The sequence below is a fragment of the Colletotrichum fioriniae genome, assembly GCF_027942845.1.
Source record: "Colletotrichum fioriniae strain IMI 355084 chromosome Unknown scaffold_2, whole genome shotgun sequence".
In the NCBI taxonomy this organism is placed as follows: Eukaryota; Fungi; Ascomycota; class Sordariomycetes; order Glomerellales; family Glomerellaceae; genus Colletotrichum; species Colletotrichum fioriniae.
In genome coordinates this window covers 3,154,469-3,177,071 of record NW_027076838.1, presented here as the reverse complement: position 1 = coordinate 3,177,071, position 22,603 = coordinate 3,154,469, and the positions used below count along the sequence as shown (strand labels likewise).

The following is a 22,603-nucleotide window of genomic DNA, read 5'->3' as shown; positions in this document are numbered from 1 at the left end:
GTTCTGACGACATGGTCATTTGTCAGTGACCAACATGGCAAAATAATTTCTCATTTTACACGCCTTTGATCGACTTCCCTTGACGCCTATTCCAAGAATTGCCGTTGATGTCTTACGTCTAGTCTATTTCTATCCTATCTGAGGTGATAGCCAATCTGCAGCTAGCTAAAACCTCATCCCACATACCTCTTGTATAACTCGTGATCGGAGGAAAATTCCCATACGACCTTATGCTGCCCCATTAGACTCGAGTTCTAAGGATCAACATGACCCTCATATTACGTCGTTCAGTCGTCTTCCTTCCTCGGGATGTTGAACGGAGAGTCACGCCCCGTGTAGATAAATCCGTCATACACGCAAGCACCCGCAACACCACCAACAATAGCAGCAGCCCAGGGAGCCCACAGCCAATAGTAGGTGTCATGAGTGAAGACATCTGAGCCATATCCAACGATGGCCAACGCAATACGCGGGCCGGTATCTCTGGCACCGTTCATGGCGTATCCGGTGTTGATGCCCAAGGCGGAGCCGATGGCCAACAGAGCCAAGAACATGGCAAAGGGTTGCGTGCCCTTGGGCGGCGATAGATTATTCTTGTCGGCTAGGGCAAATACAATGGCCACCAGGACGGCCGAGGCAAGGAACTCGGTGTAAAAGGCGCCGGCATAAGGAAGCCCGGACTTGGGAAAGGTAAAGAAGAGACCGGCAGTGGCATGTTCGCCGATCAGAGTGCGGGCAGCACCGCCCTCGTACTCTGCGATGCTGGTAGAATAGTTCAGATAGACGGCAAGACTGGCGAAGGTGGCACCCAGGACCTGCGCGGCCAAGAAGCTAGGCACCTTGCGCCAGGGGAAACCGCGAAAGAGGGCGAGGACGACTGTCACAGTTGGGTTGCAGTGTCCACCTGATACGCCACCGGACATCCAAACGGCCATAGCTACGCCGGCTGCCCAGGCTAGACGGCACTGCAAGAAGTCACCGGCATTCTCGCGAATGTCGGCCGACTGGTAGTTCAGGCGGGTCTCGCATTCGACACCTGCTCCAAAGAGCAAGATCATGAAGGTACCCCAGAATTCACTACGTATGTATGCGGTCAGCATCGGACTACCTTAAATCTAAGAGCTTCATTGCCGTGAGTGATCCCGGCGGGGGGACCTCCGGTGGGGAACCATGTCCGCGATTGATGTGATATAAAGATGGATAGGACCGTTGATCCGGTACTTACGCAAATTCCTCCCGCCAGGAATGACGAATTTGGGCCCAGGTGTTTGGTGGCCTGTCACTGAGCGCCCATTGCGGCTTGTGTAGGCGTGTCTCCTGGTGGGCGGCGACTGGCGCGGCCGGCAGTACTGGCTCGACGTCTTCGTGGTGTGGATGAACCTCCTGCAGGGAGGCACGTCGCATAGACAGAGGCGACACGAGTCGCTGACCATTGAACGATGGCAGTTGAAATGTGCCAGTGCGCCGTCGATGCCTTGAGAGGAGCGGCTGGCTTTCGCCTGGATCGTGAATTGACGACGCGGGAGACATATCCTCGCGCGTTTATTTTACAGCAAGCTGGTTGAATCTGATGTCAAGAGAGACCTGCGGGTTTATCGCCTGACAGAGGCTGATATAATATGCCAGAGGCGTAGGGACAAGCTGTTGACGAGGAAGAGGAAGTGTAGGGACAAAATTTCTCTGTCAAAATGACGATGCCTTCGTACGAGGTCTGATGTTTTTGTTTGCCTCTCATTGATCCACCAAAAACCGGACGCCAGCGCGGTTGCTTCTGCATCCCGTATCAAGTTGATCTACATGTTGCATTGCGTACCCGCTCACTAGTCCGTGTGATTCCCGAGGCCAAGCTCCGATTTGGTGGTGCAAGGAGCTGCAAGACAACAACTCCGTATTTATCTGTGGATTTCGACACTATTATGGAGAAGGCTGATAAGTTATCGCGCAAGCAAGGCCAGTCAGTGCGTGATTTTTCTGGGTCTAGAAACCTAGGAATTTGAACTTTCCCTGTTTTCCCAAGGTTGTTGGACTACGTGACTCACCGACATCTCTCATGTCAACAACATTGAAAAGATTTCGTGATTTGTGAGTTACATCGTTTTGTCTTGCAAGTGCTACAATTGCACGCTCAAATGGCTCTCTACAATAATAGTAAGAAATGCGAAAATAGGAAGAGCTTGTGAAACCAGCCAACAAGCAAGTCGATATATCAACATGCAATGGTTTTGCGATCACTTCTGTCGGAAACGCACGCTTTGCGCTAGTGACCGTTTGGCTGTTCCCTTCGATGAGCTGGCCGGCCCAAATTCCTGGATGTTTGTCACAGACTCGTTGAGTTTAGCCTGTGCCATCCCGAGCTGTTTATTCTCAAGATCAAATACTGTGTACACCGCCGAGAGCATAGGAGCACCAAAAGACGCTACGTTGCTGTCAATGGGCTCCAACGGAAGTGTGCACAGGGGATTACCGCTCTTGTCGGTTACGGGTGCCCCGTTCTTCATGAGGGGGATAAAGATCATCGACAGAGGGACCTCGACCTTGGCCGTCTGGAACTCGAAGTTGAACTTGGCACCCAAATCGCCGCTGCTGCATTTTAATGCGTTCGTTCCATCCTGTAGTGTTTGGACCTTGATAGCCGGTCCGATTTGATCCAAGATCTTTGGTGGGAAGGATAAGGACGGGTTGCCAGTATCAATGAGGGCGGGCGGGAAGTTGTTTCCTCCAATTACAGTTGGTTTGGCATTCTTGTCTGCCGAGAAGGAGAAGGAAGTCCAAGGCACGATAAAGTCATTCGATTTGAACAGCTTCTGTCCAATGAGAGGGACCATCTGCATTTGACCTGTGAACTTGGCAGTGTCCATCCCGCCAAACACGACGCTTCCAGTAGGCGACCCTTGGCGATGTCAGCAAATTTCAAGCGTACATGTAGGATCGAGATCTGGAAACTAACTGAAATCATTCAAGTATACACTGTAGGCCAACGACTTGGTAAGCCCCTGTGCCTTGAGATTTTCCGGAAAGTTTGTGTATGGCTTGGCATTATTGGCGAGAACGGACGCCTCTGAGCTCGAGGGGCCAACACCCAGGATAGCAATTAGAGGCGATGTCAGTTTGCCGGTCTGACCCAATCCCATTGTGTTATTCGAGACGGATGTGTTCCCGACAGTGACTGATTCTGACATGAAGGTTCCCTGAACTTCAACACCATTCGCGTACGTAGCCTCGAATGGAGACCGATTGGGATTGAAGGTAGTCGATTTTGCGTTGTCAAATGCACCTGAGACGCTAGAGTTCTTGTTGTTGCTGGCAGTGCATGTTGCCAGGCGCTCTTTGCACAGGCGGCTGTTAAGCTGAGGAACCCAGAGATCACTGCTTCCCGTGTCGAAGATCGCCATAACTTGTTGTGGCGGAGATCCAATCGAGATTTGCATCGATGCAACGAAATTGCTGTTAGGGTCGTTCATGCGGGTGAAGGGGACCTCGACCGTCTTTAGACATTGAATGGCCTGGACTAGGCATAGATTCGTGACCAACAGTTTCATTGTAACCGTAAAAGACAACCACATTGTGCTCCTTGGTTGCGAACAAGAAGTACACGCGAATTAAAGGATAAGTATTGCAGTATAGAGTTGCACAGCAACTGATTAGCTTGTGTTGAATGTTGAGCTTATTCAATCATATCGGCAGGAAGATAGATCATATTATAACTGTGTGTGAGGTTTCAATCGTGCCGAGTTTCTATCTCTTAGATTATTCCCATCCGTCACTCGTCCTCTGACTCTCTTCCCGGCCGAGTTTCGGGTTTACCTACTTAGGGGCAAAGCCATGAATCGTCGTGACACACTGGTCTGTTTTGTATGGGCGAGAATTTTCCGCGGCTTCAGGATAAATAGTCAGTTACGGCTCGCCTCGCGGCTCGCTCGATGGCTCAAGCGTCAATCTTTGGCGCCGTTCATCAACATTCGACTAGGCAAGACTAGGTGCGCAGCAAAAGGTGACCGAATTAACCCCATAGATTGTTACCTAAATTGACTCCCTCTGGACGAATTAAAGTTCACTTTGAGCTAGTTTTTGAGTGGGAAAGCTCTTGTCGTTATTCCATGGAACCACTGTTGGCTCTGATCTTCATTCGGGAAGATGGCCGAGTCCCAATCAAGCTGAATAGATCAAGACGTTTAGTGCAGATTAGAGTTGGAACTTGGAAGTTTGTCTGGCAAATGGCCACTTAAGTTGTGTTGTCAGTGCTGCGGGTGAGTTTACGTCTGGCTCCTGGATTCGAATACACACTCGTAGTGAAGGCAAATTCATAGGTAAAGTAAACTATTTCAGTTGATTCTTGACGTAAGAATATACGTTTTTGTCTTCCCCTACTGGCATATAAACGCGTCGGAATGAGTCTTATCTCGCGTCACAGATTTCTTGATTGAAATTTCGGCGGCCTCTATTGAACTACCTTATTTTCCGTGCCAAAACCATAAATGAGAAGCCCTGCGTGGCCCGCGGCTTCGGCTCATTGAGTGGCTCTTGCTGGCTTGATTCCACTTCTACAGACGGTTGTTGCTTTTGAATTTCCTTCAGAGACTCTGCCTCTACTGGCTGTTGTTCCTTTTGAGCATCCGGCAACTTCTCGTCATTCGCCTTGCCAGGGAATGGGGGAAACGAAACGTACTTGTGCGCGGTACTTTTATTTGACTCCTGTTGAGTGCCTTTCTTTGGCGTCTCCTATGGCGCCGGACTCTTAGCTGGTCGTAGAAGCGCACTCTCGACGGACTTTGGCACTTCTGCTTCAGCTAGGACTTTCGCATGCTTGGAGCCAGCCATCGTCTGGGCTTTGCCTATGAAAAGGTTTTTGACGACATTGATTGCAGCTGATGGTGAAGGGCAGATAGTCAATGCTGTGGTAGGTCTTTAAGACTAATATCAGGATGTTCTCACAATAGTTACTCTTTATAACGGCTGCTATCACAATGTCCCTAACATGGTCGAAGTCTCTAGATGCACCAGTATCTTTATTCACCGTGAAAGGGAGCAGTGGGCTCCAACACTAATCTTCCGTCGTGTACGGATATTGAGACTTTTCTGTCCCCGCCAAACTCAGCCAGAACTATGTAGACTATTCCTGGGATTCAGTACTCGGTGATAGTCTATTGTTCTATGGTCTGAGAGAACGTGAGCAAATTGTCTACAGCAATGTCGGAAATTCTGTGAAACAATTATGACTAGAACACTTTCCCTTTGTCTGAGCCGAACCAACAAATAGTCTGGGAGGTAGCAGCAGGGTGCCGCACAGCCCCAGGAGTAGCCCCCGAATCGTCAAGGGTCTGCGTTACAGGGATGATCATCTCGCTATTCGTATTGCCGCGGGCGATTTGGCCCACCATCGGTCACGATCTCCGGCGGAACAAGGCTTGTTGCACCTTAAGTTGATTAAGCTGTTGCCTGTGTGTTCGGTCCGTATGTGGAAACCCTCGGGGGTCATCTGTGCTAATCCGTCGCCGTCGCTTTTCTACAAGGCTTTCGTCTAAAGATTCTCTGATCGTTTTCAAGTGCAGAGCTCAGTTGGTTGGAGCCGAAATATTGTGTGTCATCCAGTTCAACACATTATCACCTGTGTCTCTACGTAGGCCGTTACCTAAGACAGGACATCAAAGAGACAGTGAGACAACGCTGCGAGGCCTTCCTGAATAATGTGCCAACGCCACATCAGGCTACGAAGGGGACGAGGGTTTGGAAACCCGTCAGCATGCCAAGGGCGCTAACGATCCTTCACAAGCCATTCTGTCCAATGCCAGGGCATTTTGGCTCATCGCCTCTAATTTAGCGTCATGGGTTTGCAGGCTTTCAGCATGATTTGGGTTTGATGTTAATTTCGGCAGCATCAGCCTCAACAGAAGCCAACGCTGCGGCCGCTCCCTTCCTGGTTTCTTGAAGCATTTCCTTCAAACATGGCGGGGAGTTTGAATGGCTGAGACTTGACTTTCTCCTTCTCATTCTTCACTTTTTCGTTGATTTTGGCGTTTTCGTCGCGTTGTTCGTTTCGTGATTTGTTTTGTTCACTCTCTCATTTCGCGAAACGATGATGCTCAAGCCTTCGGTGAAGGGAGTTTTGCTGGGATGTGTGCTGCAGCTGCCCAGCCTCTCGAATGCGCAGTCGAGACGCGCCTGGGAACTGTCAGACGTACCCTCACCTGAGATCTTTCTCCGTCGAGCAGAAGCAAGAGGTAGTGGATATCAGACTTTTGGCAATCGAATTCAACTGATTTTAGCCGTTTAGTCGCGGTTCTTGGCGACTACGCCTACATCGATGGCGGCGAGGTCTCTCAGCTCGACGCGCGAGGTAACCCGATAACGTCGCGAGGCTCCAACGCAGGTCAGTTGTTTCAACGACGAAGCGATCAATCCCGACACCTTCTCACGCGGTGCGAACACTAGTCAACTCCACCTTATCAATCGATTTGACGACTTCATGGTCCGCGACTAGCGTCAAAATCAGAGAGATTCCGAAGACACCGAAGACCATGGATCAACAGGCGATGTGGAAGAACGATGAGAAGAACACATTCTGGATCTGGGGCGGGCATAGCCCATTTGGAGCTCCGTTAGACGAGCCCACGTCCTGGAAGTTTGAAGCAGACGGCAAAGGAGGCGGGACATGGTCAAAAGAGACGCCCGCGAACCCAACACTTTTCCAGGAATTGCGTCGAAATGAGGGAGGCGCATTCGCTAGTACGCCCGACGCTGGGTTCTGGTTTGGGGGACAATCGTCAGGCTGGACGACATCCAACCCTTACTCGCAGCCACTCCCGGGTATCTTGTCTTACAACATGACTACGAAGTCTTGGGCAAATGAGACAAATGATGCCTTCTCCAAGTACGGCACCTTGACGGGAGGCTCAGCCGTCTACATCCCGACTTTCGGTCCGCACGGTCTCATCACCATAATGGGCGGCGCAACGTGGGGTCTCGAACCTGATCAGGCGAAGCCTCTCGGATGGCAGGATTTCAGCAACTTGACCTTTATGGACCCAGTAACCAGAGATTGGTACTGGCAAAAGACAACCGGAAACGCGCCCACTCCTCGCAGCAATTTCTGCAGCGTGGGAGTAGAGGGCAACAAAGGAACCTACGAAATGTGAGCATTTGCGTTGATCTCGTACGACTTCTCGTTGATACTAATGAAGTTTTAGCTTTGTGTTCGGCGGCACCAACAGTGAGACAGGTTCAACTTATGACGATGTCTTCGTTTTAAGCCTACCGGGGTTCTTCTGGAATCAAGTTGCTTACGAGTCGAAAAATCCAAGAAGGAATCATTGCTGCGCTGTAGTTGGCCGCCGTCAAATGCTGTCAGTCGGAGGAGCGGATGGTAAGACGGGATACACAAGTGCCGACCCCTGGCCGCAAGGATTCGGTCTCTTCGATATGACGGACTGGAAGTGGAAGACGGACTATGACGCAGACGCCAAAGACTACGAAAGCGCGAAGACAGTCAGTGACTGGTATCAGCAAACGTAAGAAAAATGAGCCTAGTACTTGGAAGCTGACGGCATAAGCCAAGGTGCTAACGTCAATCTAGTGGTATCAATTCTGTCCAATGGTCATCCAACGAAGTTCAGGCATTGTTCAGGAAGTTAAACACAAACTTGACCGGTGAAACCAGTCAAGATCCAGCAGAGAACAAAGATGCCAAGGGATCCACCCCAATAGCTGCCATTGTCGGAGCTGTCGTTGGAGCCGTCGTCGGGGCCATCATCGGACTTGCTCTGTTCTGCTTCGTCAAACGTCGGAAGCAGAAGCGAGCAGCCAAAGCAGCGACTGCACTTGCTCTATATCCTGACCATGCAAAGGGCAATGGAGCATACCAGGCTTACTATCACCCTGTGGCTCCAGGGGAGTTGCAGTCGGATGTACCACAAACTGAACTGTATGGTGGATCAATACCCAAGCACGAGATGTGGGCAGAAGTACCAAAGCATGAAATGAGTGCCTCTGGAGTTCATCACTACACTGTTACTGAACTCGACTCCCACAACGCTCTATTGGGACAAGGAGATAGAGATCACTCCAAATTCAGACGTGATCTGCAATAGGACACGCATTTCTAATGAACACGAATTTTCAAATATCCGCTGCAGTCTAGGTGTCAGAAAAACGCAAGTAATCTCGGCGTAGCATCAATGTTGCCTTCGATGCAGTTGTGATCCAATTAACAGGCTCACAGTATGTTTCGACTGCAGCATTCGGTAATAATGCCCAATCAGTCTCCGCAAGCCAGCATATCTGACCAAAAATGGTATGTTCATGACCTGGGAGAAGTGACAACTCGGCCCGGATGTCTCCCACCGGTATTGTTCGCCCATTCGAGCGGCAGATGATCGCCACATCACTCAAACTGTAATGTCGCACAAACTCCACTTAGGGACATCATCCGAACGCATCCGTCGTAAATCGAATGGGACATTGAGATAAGGTACCAAACGGGAATCCTTCCGCAGTGGAGCTATCTCACTTCAGTCCACATCCCCTTGCCCGTTTGGCTTGATTTGCAACGTTGAGGTGCACGATGCCGGTCTATCTCACGTCAGCTACGTCGAATCGCTTGGCTGTGTAACAGAATGCAGCGAGGAGAGCGCAATAATCCTTAATTTTGTCCAAATGATTTACCAAAACGATATTCATACCATTCTGGAAGTGGTGCATCAACAATTAGTGCCCACAATCCGCGATGTCTTGGCATGCTTCCAAGCTCTTCCAGGGAGGAAGGCAAGTGTGTACCCTGAAGCAACAGGACAGAACCGAAGGTTTTCCCATTTATCACTAGAAACTACCTTATATAAAGCTCCAGCACTTTTCTTCTATGGCTTGATTAAGCTACATCATACGATACAGTACATCAAGCAGCCGGAGACCACATCACCGTTCAAGATGTCATCAACCAAGAAAAAGATCTTGTTCCTCTGTAACAAAGACTATGGCCAAGCCAATGTCATTCTTTCAGCTACCTACGCATTGATAAAGATCAATCCCGACGTCGAAGTACACATCGGCTCACAAGCAGGCTTCGATTCTCAGCTCCGCCGCTTCGTCGACCAATGCAACAAGATAGAGGGAGCTCCAGCTGGGAACGCCGTTAAGCTACATCCACTCATCGGCCTCTCTCACTTCGAGGCCGTGGATAGACCGGACAATCCAGCCTTGGCTACTTGGCTTACAAAGCCAGGTCTTGTCAATACATCCCGCAACATGCTCACTCTTGCCGGGCTCGCACTTCCATGGAGCCCAGAGGAATTCTTCGTGACTTATCAAGCTGTCGAGGAAGTTTTCGAGGAGGTGAAGCCGGACGTGACTGTAGTGGAGTCATTCTTCGCGCCGGCTACAACCTTTGCCAACCAAGCGAACATCAATTGGATTTGTTTAGCCCCAAATACCATCAAAGAATTCGCATTGCCAATGCAACCTAAGCTTGCCATGCTGTGGAAGTATCCCATGTGAGTGCACATAATACAGGGTCCAAGCTTATGTCTATAGCTAACAGCAACCAAGCATACAGTCCAGTCTGCCATTTCCGATCCCACTCCATTTGGTCCCACTCAACGTTTTCTTCAACCTCGTTGCCGGGTACGGACTCTTTACCGATTCGAGATATAAGCGTGTCTCGGCATACCTCGCCAAACACGCTGGACCCGGCGTCGAGATCATCACCTGGAACGAGCTTGGCCTTCTGAAAGCACCGCCCAAAGGCCTTCGGATCCTCGTCGCCAACAGTCCCGACATTGATTTCCCCTTCGAGACGATCCCCGAGTCCATCACCCCATGTGGTCCCATCACTCGCGCTGCCCCCAAAATTGAAATCGAAGACCCTGAACTTGCTGAGTGGCTGAGTCGAGGGCCAACAGTCTTCATCAGCCTCGGCACGCATCATTTCTACGATCTTCCGAAGGCGACCGAATTCGCGCATGCGATTCGAAATCTTCTCGATCGAGCGGAAGAACACAAAAATGATTCTGGAGATGAAGCTAGGCTCCAAGTCCTTTGGAAGATGCCGCGCAAGTTGAACGAGAATGAGAACGCGACGGAATGCTCTGGACCATGGCTCGAAGTCAAGGCAATCATGAGTCCGTTCATCAAACAGGATAGAGTCAAGATCACGGACTGGTTTACTGCCGAACCGAAGTCTATCCTAGAGTCTGGCCATCTGGTGTGCTGTGTCAGTCATGGCGGCTCCAACTCATTCCATGAGGCTTTGTGGTAAGCACCTCCTCACTCAACTTGAGAGCTTTCGCTGACTGCCAACCTAGTACTGGTATACCACAAGTCCTTCTGCCAGGCTGGGGCGACTGCTATGACTTCGCTATTCGGGCAGAGATCTTGGGCATTGGGAAGTGGGCCAACAGGAAGGCTAAGCCTTACTGGGAGCGAGAAGAACTTTCCGAAAAGCTGATTGAAGTCGTGCTTGGCCCCCAAGCGCAAGCAATGCAAGAACAGGCTCGAGCACTAGCCAAGCAGCATCCGGAGGGCGCTGGTCGAGAGAAGGCTGCAAGAGAGATTCTGGATCTGCTAGTTAAGGTTGAGGAGAAGGTCTGATTCCTTGGTTCCTCCTAGATCGCAGTCTTGGTATTGATGTCAATTTGATGTGTAAGAAGTGCAAAATGCCATCAAATCCATTCCTTTTGAGTCTCATGGCCGAAGCCTCAAATCAATGTCCTTTTCAGGGATAACCAAAGATTACTCATCCTCCACGGTAGCCGCGAACCGTTTATCTCCTTTCCACCACGGACGCTCTTCTGTTTGTGTGGAATCAGCACTTTTCTTTTCCTCGAAGATAAAGGACTTGTTGGTCGCTGTGAATGGTTTCCCTGTGCTTTGTGCAGTCAAGTCCTTTGGATTCAACCCTTCAGGCTTCGGGTGCTGTGTATTCGATCTATTCATCCTCAGGCAATCCACGATCCCGCCATGTCCAGCCTGAAGCGCAAAATGCTGCGCGGTGTACCCTTGTCGATCCTGCGCGTCAATGTCTGCCCCATTGCTGATGAGAATCTCTACAATAACAAGACTTCCTGCCCAGGCTGCAAGGTGCAAAGCCGTCCATCTCTTGTTGGTGTTGAGGATCTGTAAGTTTGCACCTTTCTTGACTAGCAACTCTGCAACACTAAAGTGATCTTGGAGGATTGAGAGATAAAGTGGTGTCTGACCCTTGCGCGTCTGAGCATCGATATGCGCATCGTGGCTTAGGAGCATTTCCACAATCGGGAGCGATCCCCATGAGGCCGCTTCATGCAAAGGCGTACGCCATGACAAGTCCTTAGAGTTGACAAGGTTCTCCTGTTTCTGTATCAGTATCTGGCAGCATCCAAGATGGAGCCCAGTCACGGCCTTGTATAATGCGTTGTGATCATTCGTGTCCACTTGAGTTGGGCTCGCTCCGTTTTCGAGTAGCAGCCAGACGGTTGATTTGGTTCCTCTGGCCGCTGCTAGATGCAGAGGTGTCATTCCATGTTTGTTCCTAGCGTCGATTTCAGCCTTATTCTGTAAGAGTATCCAGACGATATTCAGAGAGCTCCTATCATGATCACCGCTAGTGTTGTCTACAGCCAGGTGAAGAGGTCGATTCCCCTTCTTGTCCGGCTTGTTGATATCTGCACCACCCTTGATCAGCTTCCACACGGTCATCTCTCGCTTGTACTTCACAGCCCAGCTCAAAGCAGCCAGTCCCTCGGAATCCGGATCATCCAAGCTGACACCTCTTTTAGCTAAGCGGCTGATAATGTAGTCTTGGCCCTCTTGTGCTGCCCATCTCAGCAGCGTCCACTTCTCTGAGCCGGGTGACTCGATCGATGAGCCTCTATCGATGAGAGTCTTGACGATCGACTTGTACCCCTCTCGGGCTGCCCAGCGTAGCGCTGTGTATTCATCCTTGTCAGACGCGCTGATCTTTGCTCCGGCCTCCAGCAGCGTGTTAACAGTTCTCTGGTATCCATAACGGGCAGCCCATCGCAAACAAGTGTATCCCTCTGAGTCTTCAAGCTCAAGGTCTGCCCTTTGATCTATTAGGATCTTGATGAAGTGCCTGTGGTCCGTTGCCGTTGCCACGTGTAGAGCCGTCTTGCCATTGGTGTTTTGGATGTTGATATCAGCCCCTGCATTGATCAGAAATGACGCGAATTCTTGTTGGTTATGGGCTACTGCCCAGTGTAAGGGGGTATCTCCGCTCTTTGTTCTGGCATTGAAGTCAACATTGCTGGCCTTAGACATTGCTCTTCTGACCAAATTTTCGAGGCCGAAGTATGCAGAGACATGTCCACCAGAAACGTTTTTCTGGTGCGAGATGCTTGGGTCGGTCATCGTTCTCAATGCATTTTCCAGCTTGACTTGGTCTGATGCAAAGTCCCAGGCCAACTTGTAGCTACTTCCCTTTACTTTTGGCAACTCGGAGAAGTGGAATCCCCAGTATGCCGCTGCGTAGCGGAAGAGAGGATACGTCTTGCAGTGTTTATTGAGCTCTTCCTGAGAGTAGCAAGATCTCTGGCTTGAGGCGTGGTAAAGACAGTTTAAACTGGTTTCTAGAAAGGTAGCCTGCTCATCTCTGATTATCTCTTGAGCCAAGAGAAACTCCGCTGCGGTGGCATGAGCCAATCGAACAGTCCTTTCCGATGAGGAACCCCCGGGGCTAACGACGATGAGGCCTATGCAGGCTGATAGAAGAACTTCTTCCGTACACATGTTGGATGATGTAGGCAGAAGATATTTCCTCGGCCCGTTGTCCGTGAACGATGCTGACGGGGCACTGCGAACTGCGACGGCGTGTAAAAGCTCATCGATAGTAAGAACTCTCTTAGCATAAACGACCCAGGACAAGGCATGAATAGCTAAGATCCGCTTCGAAACAGAATTCGTCTTTATACGGTCCATTGCCTGATGATAGACCTCCTGCGGACTTGCTGAAAGGTGTGACAGTTTGTTGATGAGCTCTACGAGACTCAGAGTCGAAGCCAAGGATTCGATATGAAGATGTGCAAGAAGAAACCTGTGTCAAATGTGAGTAAGATTCAGTAAATCCGATTCTTGAATTACTCCCGTGTCTTACATTCCTTGAGACTTTTTCATAATTGCTGTAATAATCTTGTCTCTGAAGGACGGATCCGCAATGCAGCCGTTTTCTACAATCTTTTGAAAGTCGTAGTGGTTCTCGATGAACTTATCGAAGTAAGCCTTAACATCAGCTTCATCTGCCTTGACTTCACATTTGTGGTCTGGGCTAATCATTCGATAGAAATGGGACCCCGGCCTCGACGTGAAGACCATTCTGAAGTTCTTCGGCAAGCCCTCGCATCTCCTCAGGAAGGTCGCAAGAGTGTTTTCGACGGGATCGTCGAGACATTCATCAAGAGCGTCTACCACGAGATAAACAGCGGAAAACAATTCTGCTTGTGATGCAATCATTTTGAAATAGTCTTCCTCAGTTGGGACTTGTCGAGTCTTTTTCCAGGTATTGACGACGCGCTGAGTTTCGGGAGAAAGAACGTCCTGATTCTGTAAGAGTTGTAACAGTACTGTAGATAAAATGTTGGTGATCCCCTGTTCGGAGTGCTTTGTGTAGTCAAAGTAAAAGTAGACACAGACTTCCTTGGTGCGATGTCCTATCACTCGATTGGAGATATGATCGATGATAATAGATCTACAAAGCTTTGATCAGTCCAGGCTCTTGAGATCAAAGAAGGACTGTGGCAAAATAAAAGGTTCGATGCCTACGCAAGAACTGTTTTCCCAGATCCAGCTAATAGCGCCTTGTCGTTAGGTCTTTGATCTCACTTTGCAACGAAGACGTAATCTTACGGATTCCATAGCACCAAAATTTCCGAAAATCTCCAGCACACCATCTTTCGAATGCCGACAGTTGAATGATCGCGTGTCCTGCACCAGGAGTTTTCAATGCGATTTGGAATGTTTCGGTTTGCGTCTTTGCAACATCCAGCGGCCGTGACACTAGCCTCAGCCAGTCCGCGATATGTAGCTCTGGGCGGTCCACTTCTTTGGTCAGAAACAGGAGACATGATCAGTGCAGTCAGGTAAAAACGAACCGGTAGCGCCATAGGTTTGATAATAATGATTTGCTACACAGAAATCACTAGTCGTCAGCTTTTCTAAGCTTGACGACCTTCAGTCAGAATCGCTGTCTCTTGATCTCCTACCAAAGTACATGTTGTGGCCTGATTGGTATTTGTCTCCCATCGCAATGTCCGCATTGCTGCCTGTCGAAACCAAGCCTTTTGCTTTGTTGTAGTTGTTCATTGAGATGTTGTTAGAAGCGGCATCAAACTCTGAGTCTGGGAGGGACGGGTCCACTTCTGACAAAGACCGAATTGCGTCCTCTAGGCCTCCGACTTGCTTTTGCAACTCCGAACTTGCCTTGAATATCTGACGGATAGCGAGTACCTTAAGCTTCTTGAGTATATCTTGCATCAGGCTTTCGACTTTGTGAGCTTTGCCCAATGGTACGACTTTGTTGTGATAGAACTTGACAAGAGCGGACCACTCTTTGGCCTCCTTTTCCTGGTTCTTGCCGCCCTCAATGTCTTTGAAGATGTCGCGTAAAGTGGAAGCCCTCTTTTGGCAATCACCCAGTGCAGGTATAAGTTCCTTCTCAGCCGCGGCGTCTGGCTTCTCGGCTCTCAGGGCTTCATGGGCGAGTCGCAGTGTGTTCTCGACGAGTGGGAGGCTTTTCCCCACCTCCTTGAAGGCTGCGGGTAAACCCTTGATGTGTTTGATAGTATCGAACGTAGCCAGCAACGACTGGATGACAGTAAGAGTGCTTGCTGTGATGCTAAGAGGATCCATGTTGGAAAGCTGTTAATCCGAGGTAGGTATCCGAAGTAGCCGCCGTTGGAGAGTTTCTGGAAATAGATACGCAGGCTCAAGCACTGTGTTGTAACCAACATCAAGGAATAGCCGCGATTGATTAAGACGGCTAAGTTGCGGACTTCAAGATATGTTCCAACTAAACAATCCATGGACAGAGAAGAGTTTCGGATTCAGCAGCCTCTCTATGTTTAAGCATTTGGATCATGCTCTCGGCCGAAGAGCCAACGAATCACAGAGGACATTTCGCGCCCACTTCATGGCGCCAATCCGACTTGCAGGGAACTCGAAGAACAGAAGCATGTCACGGGGGCTGAGCTTCACACCATGATCTTGGTGGCATTGGACTATCCTACTGGCTCAAAATCCCCACGTCGCTTATCCCAATACACGTCAACACTGCCACCATTATCGAGCGGCCAGCTGCAAAGTCTTACCACATGCATATATATTGCATGCCAGCCTGCTCGAACTGTTCGTTAGTGTGTAACGTTCTACAAGCGTTTAACTCTGTTGGTCTGATGAGTTGTTGGAACCGCTCTTGGAAGAGGTGCGGCCTCAATTCAGGGTCCTGCTTTTGATTTTGAAGATAGTAACATAAGATCATCTCCTAGCCTTGGTTTTATTGCGACCCCACGCTCTGGATCTCAGCGTTTACCACAGCCTCGTCAGCCACTCTCCGTAAGTTGGTGTTAGAGATCAAGTGCCTTAACCCAAGTATAAGCAAGTACTCTACCTCTCGACGTGGTTTTCTACACCTCGCAGTACATTAGCGCCTTTCTAGCGCCAGTGGCCGCATATGTAAGCTGCGACAAGCCGGTTGACTTCAAGGCAGAATTCAAGGCGTCCATGAGGCAGCTGCATTTGTAGCATAGCCTGCTTGAAAGTCATGCCCGGTCCCTGTGTCCAAGGATGAAACGGGGTAAGTGACGGCCGGAGCGGCGACCTGTCTAATCGGAGCAGCTGGATAAACGGCGAACGGGTGGTCTCCCTTCGATCGCCGCACGACACATGACTGCCAACACGAACCAACAACCACTAAACCACATCAGAGCCAATAACATGAGCGCTCAGCGGTGGCCTTTAGGAATGGACCGGCAGGGAAATATTTCTAAGAGAGCCGACCTTGTCTCACGCTTTCTCATTCGGCGCGGCGTGAATCGGAATGCGATGACGAATATAATAAAGCAGCAGCCACACCACGGACCCCGATTCCAGCTAATTGGGACTCTGTCGCATTATCCACATCTGTCAGTTGAAAACATGCTTTGAAAGTCAATAATCCTTTTTTCTCATCAAACAGTCATTTGCTTTTCATTCAATATCATGGTTTCAGCGCTCCTCTATTCTTCACAAAGCGGTCCAACCCAACAAGAAGGTTTTCCAGAAGACACGGACTGGAGCGAATCGGAACCCGACGTAGCACGAAGATCCTTCAGGCATCATCAGCGTCATCCAGACCCAGTCGACAACTTCGAAGATCTTGCCTCACAATTTGCATGGGACGGAACATATGCCGATCCAGATAATTTGAGCACTCATCATGAAGCAAGATTTGCTACCGGCCAGACAGTCCCGTATAGGCGCGGTCACCTAGAAGGTTTCGCAGATCCTTCACGGCACAGAGGTCCCCCGAACCGGAATCCCCCGCCTCCCGGTCCCAACGACCCTCAAGGGTTCAGTCAACAGCCTCAGGGCCCAGCTATGAACTACTACGGAGTTCCTCATCCTCCACCACCACCTCATCCTGACGTATATTCAATGCACGCGCCTCCAATGCCGCATTATACTCAAGCACCTCATACTGCTGGTTGGAGAAATTCGATGGGCGGGCCCCGTCCCATGGGACCACCACCATCTACATATCCTCCACCGAACGAGCCTTACGGTTCTTACTATGTACCGCATCAAGGACCAGTCCCTCCTCATCCGTACGCTGCCACACCTCGCAGTCATGCTTATTATACCGGCCCTCGCCCGCAGACTACTTTCCCCCGTCAACGCAAGGACCATTACCCCCGGTACCCCGCACCGCAAGAGCCACTCGAGGAGTATTACCCAGAAGCAAGCGCGCCCAAATCGAAGAAGCAGCCCAAGCCAAGGCAGGAGAAACCACCAAAACGAACAATCAGAGATGATGAGATAGAAGAGATGATGAGGGGAATGGAAGATCTGGCGTTCAGGCAACAGCAAGTGCATGATGGCTTGAAAGCTCAAGAAAGACGCGAAAGGAAAAAGGCATCGGATGCAGCCTTGGCAAGACAGGTGAAAAAGACCGTACGGAAAGAGCTCGAATACAACGCCGGTGCGCTGAGAGACCTTGACATGCGCTCAGAGTTGAGCAGGCGAATGCTCCGCTCTGACATTGGCTCCAAGGGGTTTTCCGCGCCTGTTCCGTCAGTCTATGATGAACAGGATACTGGTTCAATTATACAAGCTACTGCCATGGAAATCTTGAAGGCGGTACATGGACAGTCGCGGTCAGATCTTGGAGGCTTTCAAGCTCCTCACAGACCATCTCATCGAAGAGCTGCATCAGAAGTTCCTTACTCGGGCGGCGGCTATCCACCACCACCAAGAGACCTGGATACTGGCGCTACTAGCAACCCCTTCATCCCAAACCAAACGATCTACGGTCAAACCCCCTACTATAGACCCGATCTGCGACAAAGACAAGCCCAGAAACCCGAAACATATTGGACGGGAACAGTAAGGAAATCTCGAACTAGGAGTGAAAGCCACTCTAGGCCGCATGTCCAAGGAGATACGAATGTGCCGCTTCGAGGTAGCCTATCTCCCGGTGACAGCGGCTATGCTTCAACGGAACCGCTAAGATCGGGAAGACCGCACGGTCAACCAAGGGCACGAAAGGTTTCATTCCGAGATAACGACGGAACATCCCGCCCCAGACGTGAGGACGTTCGAAGTGAAGAAGAAGTTGACTGGTCGGAAGATGAGGTCGAGGTGCTAGAGCCTCCCCAAAGACAAACGAGTACATACAGGACTGTGGCGCCTAGGCATCCGAACTTCACAATCGAAGTAAGACAGCCACCGCCAACAGCGCCAGAGGTTGGCCATTTCTGAGAAGGAGAGGGCTGTAATTACTTTTTTGGAGGGAAATTTGAAAACAACTACCAAATACCTAGGTACAGGATGTAAAAGCGTGTCCTTCTATCTGTATTATACCCCTAATCAAGTAGCAAGCATGATGTTATGGTTTTTGCAGTATTAGTACTTTGCCGGCGTTCATTGAATCACGATTGTCCTAACTTAAACATCTTGAGCGAAAGCCTTTGGTTTCTCTCACATCACGCGAAGGTACATGAAAGAAAGATTCAAATTCTGATGCGGCACGTCATACTTGAGTGAAATGAGCAGGGCGAAAAACTATCATTTCGATTGTACTAAGTTGTCATTTAGCAATCTTGACTTTGTTGTATAATTTTCATGACCACCGGCCTTTGATTCTGTCTAGACTGTCCAGTGTGTACTTTATGTAATTGTAAAACAATACTAATTCAATTTTGTATATCAACGTCGGTTATTTACAGGTCGCAGAAGTTTTGAAGTTAGCGGTCAACGGAGACATATTGTGGAAGCCGTTTTTAAAGACGTTCGGTCGAAGAAACAATGCATTGTCATTACCAAGCTATGTAGGACCGAAGTCAACATTCATGTATGAACACACGATAGAGACACTGCAAGAGAAGTGAGGATGGCGTGATATGGGACTTTGTTTGGCAGACCAGCCTATGTAAACCTTATATGTGACATACAACAAAGCAACCCCTTATTGAATAACTCACCAGCCTGAAGAATGATAAGGTCTCTCGGGCTTAATGCAATCGTTCTCAGGACATCTTACTTGACGTTCAGAAATGCGGCCCGCCCCTTGACATAAGCCTGAGTTTTTACAAAGGTTAACCGCATTGATAGTAGTAGGGAGCCGAAACAGCTTGGCATGTCGAGCCCGACTTTGCACATCGTCAGCATCATGTAATCTCCTACAGTGTTAGACAAGTGTCAACTTACAACACAAGTGGTGCAGCCAGTGTACCCCTCGCCACCACATTGAGCATACTTGGCAACAGTGCAGCCAGGCAGCCCACCAGAGGCCGTCGGAAGTGGCACGCTCGATGCGGTTCCAGTAGGTCCAGAGCCAGCGGTGCACGTCGACTCGCAGCCCACGCAGGCAGCACCGGCACTCTTAGTCGAGCCTCCGGCGTACACAGTCGGGCCCGGTACGACGTAGGTAGTCAGGGCCCTGTGAATATCGACAAGTATGCCGGCATCAGAAGCCTTGTACGCGCCAGGGAACGAGACGGTTCCGGGAGAAGCGCTTCCTCCGCCAGTCACGGTAAGTTGGAAGCAAGTCATGTACAGCTGGGCTCCGCCGCTTGAGCCGGCCGCGTGCAGGGCGATAGACTCGGCGCGAAGGAGGTAGTCTCCAGCAGGGATGTCTGAAGGAATCTTGACCTGGACTTTACCACAGCAGGTGTTCATGTCCTTTGATCCCCAGTTGTCGCCATCGCCGTTTGCACTGCCGGCCGCGGCGGACCATCCATCTTGATAGATCTTGAACCAGCCGGTCGAGCCGTCGGCGGTCGTAGCGTCAGAGACCTTGGTCATGTAGGCGAGGACGGGCCCGTAGTGTGCGCCTCCGATGGCTTCCTGGGTGCATGTTCGGTCGTTGGGTTGCTGTAAGTGAGAACATTAGACCCGACAGGGAACATTCACGTCGAACGATTCGGTTTGACGTACCTGATGCATCTCAACCACAACTGACGATCCGGCCTTGACCACACACTTGCGAGCAACCGGACCGCCGTTGGCATTGCATCGGACATCGTTGGAAGTGACGTCTTGGACGGGCGAGTTGGAAAGCGGAAGTCGGGCACATTGTCCGCCGAACTACAACCAGTCAGCGCAAGCTCAAGATTTCTCATGGCAAAGGCTTGTGCCTACGTCTACTCCATCAACCCATAGAGCCTGAAAGGTTGCGTGTGCTGAGACCTGGTTGGCCGCGATCGCCAACAAGGATAGAATGGCGGACTTCATGACGATCAAAGCTTGGTAAACGGGAAGAGATGATTGATGTCAAGGACGATGGCGTGAGCAAGAAAGAGCTACAACGTGCTCAACCTGGATCAGATACTATATACTCGACATCTCAACCGACTTTTCTCCCGGTCATTTGTAATGAAAGTAAATGAATCGTCTGATTCAACGTAGGAATTTCACGGCTGTGACTCTTGGCTAGGATCCCTCACCGTCCTTGAAGGGGCGACTTGACGAGTGAGCGAGCGTGTTGTAAATGAAGGTAGGACCCCGTGGACGTGGAAGGCACACCGCAATCAACTGATCCTTGACGCATGTTACGTACCATGCTCCAGGACTTCCCCAGATTTTGATGATTAGACTGTCAGCGGCAGTCTACTAGTCTCGGTAATTGGTGGATTTCGGTAGTGGGATGGGATCACGGAAGAGGAGCCCCGTCGTTGGTACGCCAAATGCGGGAATTGTGGCTTTGGTTCCGTCTTGTTTAAATGGGCTGGATCCCAAGGTCTGAGCATTCATCTCGATAGGTTTAAGGAAAGCTCAAGTTCCAGGTTGTGTTGGTAGTAAATTTGCGAGTGATAAGAAGTCCTCTAGATTCAATTTTGCACAACTTTTTGGCCGTTGAGTAATGCAACTAATCACTGTTTGTATTCCCTACTTGCTTAAGATTGCCAATTTGACAGAACAGATGCAAAGAGCAAACTTGGTCAAGATGATAGGAGAATGCCCAAAAATGTGACAAGTAGCAGTCTCAATGGTGGCCTTCATGCAGCTCATGAGCTACACACATGTCAACAACACTCATGGGGTCCTACCTTGACCCTGGCCCATCACACCACGACGGACTTTGACGCGGCATTCTGAAGACCGGTGCCATCAATTGCCGAAACCAAGCGATGCCAGTAGAGCAGAGCATCGGGTGTCTACATGTAGACGAGATTACAGGATCAGTGTCAAGGCTGTGTGATAACACCAATCGTTACTAATATCTCCTCCCTCGGTTCATTCCTAGTTGTTCTTGCGGTATTTTCAACAGTACTTCCCTCGTTCTCAGTTTGAGAGAGGTTAAAGATAAGTGCGAAGCTGACAACATTCATGCTTTTGTTCCTTTTCTGAAGTCCCTGTTGACAACCTCAGCTTGACGGATTTTAACAGTGATTCGCATAGTCGCAAAGCCTTGGTCTCAAAGCAGCCCATGATTTCTCCAGCTCAACCACCTGAGTTGGGCATGACCGTAAGTCGTTCCCAATCCGATCACGAGATTCACAAGTACTCTTCTGACCATATCCAGTATAGTACACATTGTGTTTGGCAAGACTGAGAGGGAGGTTCTCTTTAACCTACTAGGTAAGTCAGACTCGAGTTTTGGACATGAGTACATGTAAGGCTCAACGTTCTCGTAATCACGCGTCTTGACGGTATCGACCAGCTCTAGCGAGAAGTCGATCAAGCTGCTAGGGAGTCTCATCCCACTTTGCATTTTGAGTGCTTCTGCGCATGGCCTGCATGTCCATCCACATTGGGTTGTCCTGGGCCAAGTTGCCAGGCCCCAGTTCTCGAAACCCACTCAACTCCCGCCCATCGTCCCACTCCTCGTCGCCCAACATATTCCACATTCAGGGAATGGAGGATCAAGCCTTGTTGGCTAAGTGGTATAGCGTCTCACTAGTAATAGTGACATGAGAAGATCGGCGGTTCGATTCCGCCACGAGGCAATTCGACACTCACTATAGTGGGCATCACTCTGAACTTTTGCTGTAGCGATCACTCTGACAGATCCCGCGTAGTCTTACTAGGCGTACTGTGTCTACCATGAACTTCTAGGAAATCATTGGCTCATGATTGTGTTTTTTGATACCAGACAGAACTTGCAAGGCTTCACAGTGGTGATTTGCTTCGTGGTGTTTACACGCGTGTGGTTGCCAATTCTCTCTTCATCGCGAAAGCTGTCAATAATTTCCATCAGACCATGATCAAACCCAGCCGGGCTACCCCGCATTGAAAGTAAACAACCTCGCACTTTTCTGGAGGCGGAATCTTCACCAGCATGAGATGAAGTGTGGCCAACGTATTTTGACGGTCACGGCACGTCCATCTTCCTACTCTCTTTCCAGCAAAAGTGTTGAGAGAAGCGCCTACCTTCCCTCACGTTGGTGTAGGTAGGTAGGTGCAAGGAGATGCAGGCGACGCAGCAATTAGGAGCAGTTCCATCTGAGTGGTTCTTGATTCCAGCTGGAATTGCTGAGGAAGACTAGCCGGCTAACCGCCGCGGGGCAATAGCATGATTGTGGGTTGGGGAGGCGGAACTTAGATCGGCTTTGCCAATTCCCCATGTCAATTGTTCGGACGAGCAGGAAGTTCATCCCGTCGGATAGATGGCCCTGCCGCTAGGTCTCTCTTGGCATGAACATGCAGTTGGAGATCACCGTACTTGACTTTTGGCTTCAGTGAGAGTTGTCAAACCTTGCGGTGTTGATTTGAGGTCTTTGACCTGTGCGACGATGGTTAAGAGATCAACACAGGCAGATAGGACACAGATCGTCCACGACTCACCACGACCCGAAAGTGTCGTAGTCGGTGAACAGTCGCGGGCATGGCACCATGGACGCTATCAACGTTAACATTTTAACTTGATATCTCAACCAGGTACAATCGTATCCAAGCTAGCTACGATGTTTGGTTTGCCAATTCCCTT

General features: G+C 49.9%; 7 protein-coding genes and 1 non-coding gene across 8 annotated transcripts; 3 read left to right on the top strand and 5 right to left on the bottom strand.

Moving 5' to 3' along the window:
• Positions 1 to 287: 287 nt before the first annotated feature.
• On the bottom strand, positions 288 to 1,058 carry N0V96_002669 (uncharacterized protein; the record flags this gene model as incomplete). The annotated part of the gene is made up of 1 exon (XM_053187289.2): positions 288 to 1,058. The coding sequence occupies one exon, from the start codon at positions 1,056 to 1,058 to the stop codon at positions 288 to 290; it is 771 nt and encodes a 256-aa protein (XP_053054793.2).
• A 1,170-nt stretch (positions 1,059 to 2,228) lies between these two features.
• On the bottom strand, positions 2,229 to 3,461 carry N0V96_002668 (uncharacterized protein; the record flags this gene model as incomplete). Its single annotated transcript, XM_053187290.2, has 2 exons — positions 2,229 to 2,890; positions 2,948 to 3,461. 2 exons carry the CDS (start codon positions 3,459 to 3,461, stop codon positions 2,229 to 2,231), a joined length of 1,176 nt encoding a protein of 391 aa, XP_053054794.2.
• A 3,054-nt stretch (positions 3,462 to 6,515) lies between these two features.
• On the top strand, positions 6,516 to 7,133 carry N0V96_002667 (uncharacterized protein; the record flags this gene model as incomplete). Its single annotated transcript, XM_053187292.2, has 1 exon — positions 6,516 to 7,133. The coding sequence occupies one exon, from the start codon at positions 6,516 to 6,518 to the stop codon at positions 7,131 to 7,133; it is 618 nt and encodes a 205-aa protein (XP_053054796.2).
• Positions 7,134 to 8,919: 1,786 nt separating this feature from the next.
• On the top strand, positions 8,920 to 10,578 carry N0V96_002666 (uncharacterized protein; the record flags this gene model as incomplete). The annotated part of the gene is made up of 3 exons (XM_053187293.2): positions 8,920 to 9,482; positions 9,550 to 10,242; positions 10,293 to 10,578. The coding sequence occupies 3 exons, from the start codon at positions 8,920 to 8,922 to the stop codon at positions 10,576 to 10,578; spliced, it is 1,542 nt and encodes a 513-aa protein (XP_053054797.2).
• A 141-nt stretch (positions 10,579 to 10,719) lies between these two features.
• Positions 10,720 to 12,714, bottom strand: N0V96_002665 (uncharacterized protein; the record flags this gene model as incomplete). The annotated part of the gene is made up of 3 exons (XM_053187294.2): positions 10,720 to 12,516; positions 12,654 to 12,661; positions 12,711 to 12,714. 3 exons carry the CDS (start codon positions 12,712 to 12,714, stop codon positions 10,720 to 10,722), a joined length of 1,809 nt encoding a protein of 602 aa, XP_053054798.2.
• Positions 12,715 to 14,151: 1,437 nt separating this feature from the next.
• Positions 14,152 to 14,829, bottom strand: N0V96_002664 (uncharacterized protein; the record flags this gene model as incomplete). The annotated part of the gene is made up of 1 exon (XM_053187295.2): positions 14,152 to 14,829. The coding sequence occupies one exon, from the start codon at positions 14,827 to 14,829 to the stop codon at positions 14,152 to 14,154; it is 678 nt and encodes a 225-aa protein (XP_053054799.2).
• A 3,941-nt stretch (positions 14,830 to 18,770) lies between these two features.
• On the bottom strand, positions 18,771 to 19,620 carry N0V96_002663 (uncharacterized protein; the record flags this gene model as incomplete). The annotated part of the gene is made up of 3 exons (XM_053187296.2): positions 18,771 to 18,824; positions 18,883 to 19,548; positions 19,612 to 19,620. 3 exons carry the CDS (start codon positions 19,618 to 19,620, stop codon positions 18,771 to 18,773), a joined length of 729 nt encoding a protein of 242 aa, XP_053054800.2.
• Positions 19,621 to 21,543: 1,923 nt separating this feature from the next.
• N0V96_002662 lies at positions 21,544 to 21,623 on the top strand. The gene has a single exon. It is a non-coding gene; the product is annotated as a tRNA-Thr (tRNA).
• Positions 21,624 to 22,603: the final 980 nt, after the last annotated feature.